At 46.2% G+C, this 11,747-nt stretch overlaps 1 protein-coding gene across 2 annotated transcripts in view; it reads right to left on the bottom strand.

Annotated features, from left to right (window-relative positions):
• Window positions 1–1,590: 1,590 nt before the first annotated feature.
• Window positions 1,591–11,747, bottom strand: part of mettl16 (methyltransferase 16, N6-methyladenosine) — a 26,730-nt gene continuing 16,573 nt past the window's right edge. For both annotated transcript variants that reach the window (XM_080844354.1, XM_080844355.1), the window contains exons 8-10: window positions 9,970–10,059; window positions 2,649–2,843; window positions 1,591–2,315 (exon numbers count right to left, since the gene is read on the bottom strand). In XM_080844354.1, the coding sequence (XP_080700480.1) occupies window positions 1,707–2,315; window positions 2,649–2,843; window positions 9,970–10,059 (894 nt within the window). In that variant the 3' untranslated portion in view covers window positions 1,591–1,706. The remainder of the gene's footprint in view (window positions 2,316–2,648; window positions 2,844–9,969; window positions 10,060–11,747) is intronic.

Here is an 11,747-nt window from a genome sequence, read left to right as displayed (position 1 = left end):
ATTTCTTATCTGGTGATACACGTTAAAAACTCCAAACAATCATGTTTAGGGGATGGCATGCTTTATGTGTCATTTACAACCAAATACCCCGGCCAGATTTATGCTCCTGATACAGGTTTTTTTGTATTGCAAACATTGTCTGTAAAAGATCCTAAGATGAACAAATGTACTAAATGAGATCTATGAAGAAATACAGTCCCGGAACCCCTTCCTGTGCAGTGCTTCGAATGCATGGGGAAGGGCCGTGACTAGACATCCAAATGGAAACCTATTCATGCATAAAACTTCCTCCAAGTTCATGAGAGAACATGCAGTTATGGGTAGTTAATTATATACTGGTGCTTTAACATTTAAAATATGTTAAAGACATGTTTACATCATTAAATACATAAATCTTAAGGCCTAAACTTAAAATGATAGAACTTGGCAGTAGGCTCATTTCTAGAGACTTTTAACACTGAGTGGTAGTTTTAATATCTGAAAATGGAAAAGTCCTATGGCCTGATGTAAAGTGTCTTGGTGGCTCATTCGAGGGATTTCCATTCAAGAGTTAGACCCCTGAAACTGCCTAAGAAACCTAACATTCTCAAACAAACAATAAAAGGTCACATAGCAAACAAAGCCAGCGAGAGCGAGGTGCAGCAGTGATCATATTTGGGAAATTGTAGAATCCAGTGTCACATGCTTCTCATAGGTCCAGGAAGTGGTGAAAAACTCCCAGTCTCAGCCACAAGCCCCGTGATGGCTAAGAGGAGGAAGTGGAGTTGGTTCAAGGCACACTGCACAACTGCACATGACTGTCAGCACAGAGCGAATGAGGGAGGGAGAAGGAAAGGGGGAGAGAGGGAGAGAGAGCGCATGCGCACACACAAGAAATGAGTAAGCAGAAGTATGGGAGCCCTGAATGGAAGGGCTGCCCTTCCTGTTATTCACTCCAGGCTCTCACAGGACATGAGCACCTCGACCAACCGCCTGCGACTAATTCAGGAGTGCATTCCAGGAACAGGAAATACTGAAAAAACTCCATGAACCTCCTGTGTTTACTGGCAAAATTAAAATGGGTATTGTAAAGGAGCTGCCGAAGTAACCCACTGTTCCACCCTGTAGTTGAAAGCTAGATTCCCTCTAGTGGTAAAAGAGCGGAATTGAAGTTTTTCATGAGAACTTTCAGCACAGGCAAGAACACAGCAGGTTACAGGTATAAAAAAAAAGTATTGAGAAGTAATATACTTACTTTCACAGTGATGTCTTAAACAACAACAAATGATTTACTGCTTAACATCACTTAAGACTATATTTAACTAATGTCACATCAACAGTTACTTGCTAAGACACCTTTCCAAATGGTCTCCTACACAGTGTGTTTACAAACATATCTAATCCTGGAGTAAATGGCCTTTTGAAATTGGGATTAACGGTGCCTTGAAAAATGCCCATATCTCTGATCTAATTTTAAAATCATACTACATTTACTGTTCGTTCAATACTTCAAAAACACAGTGCTATTGGATTCTAAATAAGCATGACACAACAATTTAATAAAAACATACATTTATTTGAAAATTAGGTCAAATTCAAAACAAACCGTATTCGTGAGATCAGTCATTAACAAAAATCCTAAAAGTAGATGGCAATACATGACTGGTGTGTTGGAGGGCAAGTGTCTACAGAAAGGTGGAGGGAGCCGATGCTCGTGGTATCCCCCATCACAGAGGGCTGGAGGCAGTCCGCAGGAGGGTGTTCTTCAGGCAGGTGCAGAGCTGGTTCATCAGATCCTTGTTCTGGCCCTCCACCCAGTGCATCTCCACCAGCACGTCTGCCTCCTGGGCCTTCACGTTCAGCAGGCTCTTGAACAGGAAGCTCTGCGCCAGGCCGGGGCTCTGGGGCTGGAGGCCAGCCGCCGCTTCCTTTGGACTGGGGACGGCGTCGGCTTCCTGTGTGGAACGGCTGGCTTCCGGCGTGACAGGAACCTCTTCCTGCGTGCTGGGAGACTCCATGCTGACATCCAGCCCCCCCTGCTCTCCCGGCTCACCCGCCTGAGCTCCAGCGTGCTGCCCGTTGCTCCCCTGCCCACCCCCCGGGGCTGATTGGGGCTCTTCCCCCGAGGCCTGGGGACCTTCCTGGTTCTCCGTCTTGTGGGGCGGTGCGGGTTTCATGTCAGAGCCCTGAGCTGCGGCCGGGTGGCTGGAGGCACCGGGGGAGAGCTGGCGGTGCTGTTCGCGCCGTCTCTGCCGTGTGTGGACCCAGGTGTTCTCCACGGCAGTCAGGAAGAGACTGAGCTCTGCCTCGCCGCTGGGGACACGCTTATGAAGAATCTGAGAGAGCAGAGAGCGAAAGAAACATCACAAACAAAAAAGTTCCATCTCTTGAAACTTGCCAAAAGCAAAGCCTCTCTTTAGCTGACACTCAAATACACTGGAAATAAGACCACACATTTATAAGAGGATAAATGTAGATAACATTTGATCAATTTGTTCATAACAATTATCCCTTCATTTAACTATATATTTACCCTATTAACATAAAACACACATGTGTAATATCATTACATCCTACAAGTGATTTCATTTGATTAATACTGAGCTCAACTTCAATCCATTAGCATAAGCAGTAAAGTGTAAGTGAGTGTGTGGGCATATGTGGCGTACCCGAAGGTCTGTAAGTGTCTTCTCCATCCAGACAGTGACTGTGTGCACAGAGGAGGAGGAGGAAGAGGAGGAGGAGGAGGAGGAGGGAGACAAAGAGGAGGCTTTGATCTGCAGCTCTCGGACCGTGGGCTGCAGTATGGTGAAGGCCAGTGGCTTGCGGGCCTTCTCCATCTTGCGCTTCTTACTCGGGGGAGACTGGGCATCAGGCAGGGGGAGGAAGAGGAGAGGAGGACATCAATAGACCTTCAGATTACAGGGTTTAGGGGCAGAACACAAACACCACTGTGGTGAAATGAAATGGCAGACAGACTGCTGTGCGAATATCGACTCATTTTTTATTTTACATTCTATTGTCGATTGATGTAGAAAGGTTTCAATAACCACAATGAACGGATTATGTGAAATCAATGGCAAACCTATACCTGACCTATACCTCATCAAGCTTTACCTAGTTTTAGTTTTAGCGTTCTGTACGCCCTCATCTAAATGTGTATACGTAAACTAAATCTGCACCACAAAATCAATCTCATCAATATAAGAACTAAATAAATGTACCACTGATTTTCTCATGCAGTCCCCTTTGTAGAAGTATAGATTTAGAGGCAGGAACAGAGAGTAGAGCACTAGAGAATGAATGAATGTCAGGAGTTTTGGCAGTGTCCAATGCTGTTACCACCACACCCTGTGCCCGATCATTCAATCATACCTGCAAACCAGGAGGGCCAAATCAGATATGGAACTGACAAGACAACATTCCAGATGCAACTCATGTACTGTTATGTACAGTCCACTGCACCTCCAGAGCTGGCAGGTTGAAAAGAAATGACTGCGCCTTGGTCGCCACAAGGGGGCAGTAGCATACAAGTGAAGAGTCCCCAGTTGCATCACCCTTGACCTTGTCTTCTGGGAAGGCAAACACACCCCTCATTTTCCTCACCGAGCTTAGAAAAACAACCAGCGGGATTCTAGGTGCTTTGAGCTCAAACGCACTATTGTTTCCTCACCACACATTTCTAACACACCACATTATATACAGTTTTGAGGATTGAAGAGATTATTGAGATTTACGAGCATATTTAAAATTCATCCATTACAAACAAGGCCGAGCCACTAGGACAGTGGAGGAGGATAACATTCAGTTACCCTTGAAGGGGTAAGAGCGCTGTTGCTGCAGCTTTGGCATGAGCTCAGTCACACCGCATTGCACACATTCCAAACATATCCGGGGCCCACTCACAAGACACTCTGACACAGTCACACACACACAAGTCACTCTGACACACACAGGCACACTATGGGCAGCACCCTGGCCCCAGACAAACAGTGTATCCTCTGGTTTGACCTCCTGAGTACTCCTAAACATACCACAGAAAAATAAGTGTTCTTAGAATGGACACGTGCATGATCACATCCACACAGGAATAAGGAGCATGATGAGGCAGCACAGCCATTTGGGAGCTGAGGCTACCTCAATCAAAACCATTTAAGATGATAGAGACAGAGTGGAGGCAGAGGCCGAGACCGCATGACGTAGGTATAACTGAAATGGAGCAAAGAAGAGTGAGAGCAGGAGACAAGAGGAGGGAAAGAGGGAGAGAGAGAGAGAAAGGAAGAGAGAGAGAGAGAAATTAGGACAGTCATGCATTCTCTTCCCGTTCCAAGTCACATTATTGGCTGAGTCACCGGCAGCATTATACAGAGAGAGAGAGAGAGAGAGAGAGACAGAGAGAGCGAGCGAGACAGAGGGATGGTCTCAAAGGCATCCCACTGGCTGACGAGTCACGTGAGCGGCTGCTCTCTGGGTGTAGGTGAGAGACAATCTGTCCACTGCATGACTCACTAGCAGGCATGAGAATCACTCACCTTTCAGCGAAATTCGCCGTTTTGAAAGCAAAATAGGTGACCTACGTGAATCGTGTAGATTCGATGAGTTTTGTTTTTGTGTGTGGGGGGGGGGGGGGGGGGGGGGGGTTGGACATATTTTTCATATTCAGATGACATGTACATTTGTACTGAACTAGTGCTGGCGGCGGCAAGGTGCTCAGTGTTGCCAGATTGTAAATTGCGTATCATATCAAAGGCTCAAAATGATCGTATTTGGAGGATAATGAATTATATCTGTCAACACTGGGAAAGTTTGACCAATGACAGAGCTCGCGCAAGAAGGTGGAACGTAAGTGATACCCTTTCCAAACGTAACTGAAGTAATAACTCATTTGTGAAAGACCCAGAGAAACAATAATATCCGACGAGGCAAAATCCCGGACAATTTTGGAATCCCTGCTGGACGCATTTTTTTGGTGTGACCGTAATGTTACCATATAAAACGTTAAAACATGTGTTCGGTAACTTAACGGGATGATTCATTTCAAGGGGCATAACCTTCAGATACAAGTATGAAAAAGTTAGCAATGATGTGATTAGCCTGGTTACGAGACGGCTACGGTGTGAATAACTGATGGAGTAAGATAATTTAGCTACATTAACTCAAACGCCACGGAGACTCCCTGTTCTAACTTTGAATCGCTCTGTTGGGGCAAAGTGACCATTGCAAAGGTGTTTGACTACAGACTGTTAACGTAGCAAATAATTCCTACTATTTCAGCCAGTCAACTTACAAGCCTTGCAGGTATAAAACAAATCATGACGTCAGATGACCATTTTCAGTCTCGTTACCATAAACAAGACCCAATACAGTGCAACCCTGAGCACTGACATGATAAGCACTTTGGTGACAAGAAAGGTGAGCATGGCTGCAAAGGGGACTCTTGTCACATGGAAGGCTTCAGTGATGCTCTGCTCAAAAAGGCCAAGTCGCCAAGCTATGAGGCAAAGCAGTCAAGAGCAAGTGCCACTGGAAGTAGATAGATGGATACTTTAATAGGAGCTTAACATATTTTTAAATATATATATCCAGTTAGTCAACATAATAAATCAGCGGCGAAAAAAACAATAGAATCATATTTTCTTGACAAGAATTCCATAAATGAAAAGAGATCCTTACATTTTGCATCATTTAGTACTTCTAAAGAATATATGATTGTATTGTTTTTTTCGTCGCTGATTTATTATGTTGAATAACTGGATGATGCGAGTGCATGGAAATATTAACGCGAAGGGCCTCGCCAATAAAATGTATCGAAATCTGAATTACATAACATTGTATTGGCTGTCAATCATGATGGAAGAGTAGACAAGTTAAGTTACGGCATCTCTCGTGGGGGCTATGCATTAAGCCATTTGTGGTGCCCTTACCACATTGTGCCTCATATACTGTAAATGATAGACCCAGTGACAGGCTGGCATGAAATGGCTTGCATAATACTAAGTAAGGAGGCCAAAATATTTTTTGACTCATGGCTGAAGCTAAGTTTCTCCAGCTCTCCCCAGGTTGAAAAAAAAGCATCTCAAACTTCATCAGATTGACGCCTTAAAATATGGAATATTTAAATTTTACTTACAGGGGGGGCACGCCCCCGGACCCCCCCAGAGGGGTAATATCCTCCTCACCTTTTTCACCCCTTACCCGTTTTCATGCCTGACTAGAGACTAACACACAGTCACACACACCCCAGAGGCTCCAACACTCGCTTGTACTACTACTGAAATAAGTGTGCGAGAGCATTTGCGCGTGCGTGGTCCAAAAAAAGAACCAAAATTCGCCTATACTCATTAACCCCTTGGCCCATCTCTGTCTGTCTGTCTGTCTGTCTGTCTGTCTGTCTGTCTGTCTGTCTGTCTGTCTGTCTGTCTGTCTGTCTGTCTGTCTGTCTGTCTGTCTGTCTGTCTGTCTCTCTGCCCTGTGACCTAGCATCCGCTGCTCTAACTAAATGAGCCCCAGCGTTCAGGCGCTGCTCGTCACACTAATCACATTAAATCACAGACTGCTCAGCTAATCCCCCATCAATCAGCAGAGCTCTGAGTAGAGCGCTCTGTCTTCTGTCAGACACACACACACACACACACACACACACACTACTAACCAGCTCAAAACAGCCCATTCCCGTCTCAGACATTTTCTGCAGACTTCCATTAAGGTTTCTAACAATTTGACAATGGTTGGTTACCATTTCCTTTTTTTGTCAATCTTCCATTCCTTCCTTTTGTTATGTCCTAGCCCCTCTGATAAAAACCATGAAGGAAACTGCAGAAATTGCAGATAATACTGAGTTTGATAGAAAACCTATAATACTACGGCTGTTGAAATCTGCTAAAGCATGGAGAATACTCCATTAACAAATCCTGTTGATTAGGTGTGCTATTTTGCTGTTCTTATGACATGGTATGAATGTATTATTTTTAAACACAGACCTGGAGACAACACAATCATCATAGTTTTGTTAAAGTTTGCATATCTAATAAGATCTCATAAGTCCTCAGTGCTTCCTCCTCGTTCCTCGACACACTTCAAAAGAACACGAGCTGGAGGACCCACGAACAAGGACAGAGGAAGCATGCAAACAATGGTATGGGCTGCACCTAACATCTAGCCACTCAGTAAGGTATGTCATGATGGTGTCATTCTAAAACGAGGCACAAGGGGGCCCCGTTTCATGCCTTTTTAAGCCCTGTGCACCTGCAATGACATTGGTGTTTATTGGGTGCACCATGCCAACGTGTCCTTCATGTCCAGGCGTTAATGCAGAGGGACTGAGTGTGTGCTGTTATTGTAGTGATATCAGCAGAGGAACAGACTGAGGGGAGTGTTTTGCTGACATGTGTCATAATGGCCTCCCTGCACCAACAATGATGCTCTGCGAGGGAGAAGTCAAATGACTTCTGCTCTTCTTATGGGAGAATGATTTCCATATTTAATCTGTTTGTCTAATAAGGGGCTCAGAGACGCCTCTTTCCATTAGATTTCTTTGTGTCAAAAAGCCCTCTGCTCACAATGAGGGGGGGGGGGAATCAATAAAATCCATCAGGCCAGCCTGTCTGGGCACAGCACATCCTAAACACAGAGTTGTGTACTCATGCACACTGCGCAGAGAGAGTGGGGAATAGCACACACACACGCACGCACACACTGCCACGCAGACAAACGCCGCATGAACGCACACACTAATTCACTCTCACACACACAAAACACACACGCACACAAATCTCTGTCTTTTTATCAGGGTACTGCTTTTAGCCCCTCCTCTCCTCTACAGTAATTCACTGTCTCTTCCCTCTCTCATTTTCTCCTTCCCTCTCTCTCTGCCGGTCCAAGATGGTCCATAATTTATCTGACACACTTCTCCCTGCCTCATGCTCGGCACGCGGTGACAAGAGCCCCAGACAAAGGCAGGGCTCCTCTCAGATGACAGCCACACCAGCCCCACAATACGCATTACAATCCATATCATATTATCAGCTCTGCCCTTGCCCCACTTTCAGCCCAGCTGGGAGAGCCAGACTCCACACGGGCTACACGCTAGAGATGGGGGAACAAAGGTAATTGAGTAGTATGGTATGGACAGATAAAATAAGGTCATTATTCAATTATCGAGCATGATTGGTGGAGGCAGAGAAAGCTATTTCAATTTGACCTTGGGGTTTGTGACAGGGAGGCTTCTTCAGATATGAGGGCACACCATATCCCCTCTCTTCCCTACTCATAGTCAAGCCCTGCCCAGGCCTGCGCTCCTTGAGCGGTGACCTTCGACCCCCTTGCCTTCGGCTCAGCATCTGGGCCACATACCTGAGCCAGCATGTCTGCACATCATAACCCTTACAGGAGCCTCTCATTCTCTCTTCCTTCATGTCTTTGTCTAGTTCGGTTGTCTCTCTGTGTCTTGCCATCTCTCCTCCTTTGTGGTACCTTCACAGAAATCCCCTTTATTCTCCTATGGCACATCCCTCTCTCCTCAGTCCCCTCCTTTTTTGAATTTCCTTTCTTTCATTTCATTTTCCTTCTTTCCTTTCATTTCTTTCTTTCTTTCTGCTTCCCACTTGTTCTTTCCCTGTAATGAAGGCGATCAGATTCAGGGCAGACCTCTCACAGCCTGCCTCTGCTGTATGTTTTCATGTCCGGGGTAAAAGATCGAGCTGTCAGCCGAATTGATCTGGCTTTCATGCAGTTCGCTAACGGGCCGTAGGCTGGGATTCACACACCCTCAGACTGGGCAGCAGAGCAGGAAACAGGCTCTACATGTTGTGTATGTGTGGGGGGGAGGAATAATTGAGAGAGCAAGAAAGGGAGGGGAGGAAGACAGGCAAAAGCGGAGAGATAGATGTACACAGTCGAGAAGCAGGTGAAAGTGAGAGAATGAGATGAATGGAGAGAGGGAGGGAGGGAGAACAGATGAGATGGGGTGTGTTGCTGTGGTGTGGACACAGGTGTGGAGCCCTTCCCAGATTGGTGCAGGGCTTTCAGGCCGGCCCTGAGCTGCTGGCAAGCCACAGAAGAGCTGCTGTGGTCAGCCAGAGAGGGGGCGTGGAGCGGAGAAGAGAAGAGAAGAGAGGGTGGAGGGGTCGGGGCCAGGAGAGGCAGAAATGTAGGCCAATCTTTCTGCTCAAGTGCCTTTGAGGGTGTGTGAGGGGGGAAGAGACATCTGGGGCTGGGAGGGCTCTTCTGAGGGCACTCCACAATCCTTCACACACCACCCCTCTTCCTCTTCCTCTTCCACACAGACACACCCCGGAGCGCCAGCCTACCAATCACCCTTTCTTTCCTCCTGCCCTTTCTTCTTCCTCTTCCACTTCTCCTTCTACCCTGAAAGCTTTTGGCTCTGCATCATGCTCCCACTACCCCAGCAACTGTTGCCAGGTTACAGCGAATTAGGAAACTCAAACACCCGAGCACCCTGGAAGAGGGCTAAGTGTGCCCAATGGAAAGGGCCTGGGGGTATGCATTATTAACACAGGGAAAGGGCAGGGGGCCTCTGCATATTCAGCAGGTGTGGTTTCCCTGACTGATCTGGGAACAGCCTCCAAGACCGGAGGCAGAGTTCTGCTGCATCAGTTATGCATGCTCTGCTCCTGCTCTGACCCCCACTGTGACCTGTAGGGCATGCAAAGAGGGTTCAAGGCCCGGGTGGCTTCCTACAAGAAGCTGTTGTTCCCATTGGTGTAAGCATCGTGGTGCTGTCAAATCAAAGGCTGTGTTTCGGAGCCTTGTCCATTTCTCATTATGTTGTTCAATCAATAGAGTGCAATCCAGTGGTACATTTGTTTAGTTGATGTGACTGTATCAAACAGAGGGGGGCTGTTGGGTGTTTTTCGTCGCTCACCTCTATGTCACACAGACGGCTCCAGGATGTTGGCAGTGTGACTTAGGTCTGTTTAATACTGTGGTCCTGATGGAAATGTATACAGCAGTGTTTATCATGGAACTTACCGGAACAGACACGTCGTCGTAGAAGCTCCACGCTAGAGCCCAGCGCATGGTGCGTCCCTGGCAGAACTCAGTGTGGGTGACTTTAGACACCTGCAGGAAACACTCACAATCACACACACACACACACACACACACACACACACACACACACACACACACACACACACACACACACACACACACACAGTAAAGAGCAGAGCAGCCCACTGACCTACATATGCAGAAGAAACCAGCCAGACATGCTCCACAGCCCAGACACAACAACTGAGACCACTGCTCTTTTCAGTGCTGGACTGTATCAATTGGTCATAGTTTGGGTTCTGGAAAGTGTTTCTTTCTCACAGTGCTATTAACAGGCCTGCACCAGTGGGATATGGTCTCATTTTACTGCAACTATGCAGACTGTTAATGGTAAACTGCTATTTTTACATATTGGGAATGAAGGTCGTTGTGTCTGGAACGTTTCACAAAGAAACATGTCATGCATAAATATATCGGTGATATGCTTCTAGCATGGAAACCCTGCCCACTCATGAACATATGTCTAGCAAATGGTGTGGGTCTGAGAGATGTCTATACAGCCATATGACAGTCAGACGTGTGAACCCTTGACATGTACAGTCGGGAAAATAATTTGAACCCCTGGCGATTTCACAAGTTTGGCCACTAGCAAAGAAATGTGTGATCTATAATTGTAATGGTAGGTGTATATTAACAGTGAGAAACAGAATATCAACAAAAAAATCCAGAAAAATGCATTTTTGTTAAAATACACCTACCAATACAATTTTAGATCACACATTTCTTTGCAAGTGGCCAAACTTGCAAAATCGGTAGGGGTTCAAATGCTTATTTTCCCCACTGTATACATACAGCAGCCAGATTCATTAATGTGCTAAGCTTCTACTGTATACAAATCCAAAAGAGCTTTGTGCCAAATTGAAATTTGATACAGCCACATTTACTAAGCATATTTGAGTTTGAAGTGAAACATTAAACAGATTAAAATGTGGGTAAGAGGTCAGGCTTCTGGCATGCAGAAGTACTCGAAGAATGTGCAGGACTTTGACTGATGAGTGCTCTCATGTTGAAGATAAAAGCATCCAGAAGGATGGAGAGAGGGAGAGAGCGAGATAGGCAAAAAAGAGAGAAGGACCAAGAGTACTGCATTAGCATATTAATTACACTCTCATTACAAAGACACACAAAGGAACTGGAGGGAACACCCTCACTTTTCTTTTCTTGTTTTTTGTTTAAACTCTCACAGGAAGTTGGCCAATGATGCACTTTCTCTGATGAAACGTGACAGGATTCTGACACCTTCTGATGAGGAGTGTGTGTGTGTGTGTGTGTGTGTCTCTACGGTGACATCTCTGGCCTGTGAGGAAAAGGCTGATTGACAAGGGACTAATAACTTGTGAGCTGTGCCGGTATCGCTCATTCACAGCTATCACTGGCGCTTTGGCTACACCCGGGGCAGAGAGTGTGTGTGGGGGGTGGGGTGGGGGGAGGAGGGTGTGTGTGTGTGTGTGTGTGTGTGTGTGTGTGGGGGGCTGTGTCCAGTCCAAAAAGCTAATGAGCTCTGATGAACCCCTCCATTCGTCCCGCCTTTTAAGAGACTCCGTTAATGTAATCAACCAGCTCGGCTCGGGTGCATTTGGTAATGCAATTAGACCCAAATGTAGTGCCATTAACCTGCGATCTGCTCCTACCCCCCAGGTTCTATTTACACTCCCACATGGGGCCACATAGGAGGCCACTGACAGGAGGCTGAGCCT

The sequence above is a fragment of the Sprattus sprattus genome (genome assembly GCF_963457725.1).
Source record: "Sprattus sprattus genome assembly, chromosome: 9".
Taxonomy (NCBI): Eukaryota; Metazoa; Chordata; class Actinopteri; order Clupeiformes; family Clupeidae; genus Sprattus; species Sprattus sprattus.
Note: the sequence above shows the minus strand (reverse complement) of the source record. Positions and strands in the feature narration are given on the sequence as shown.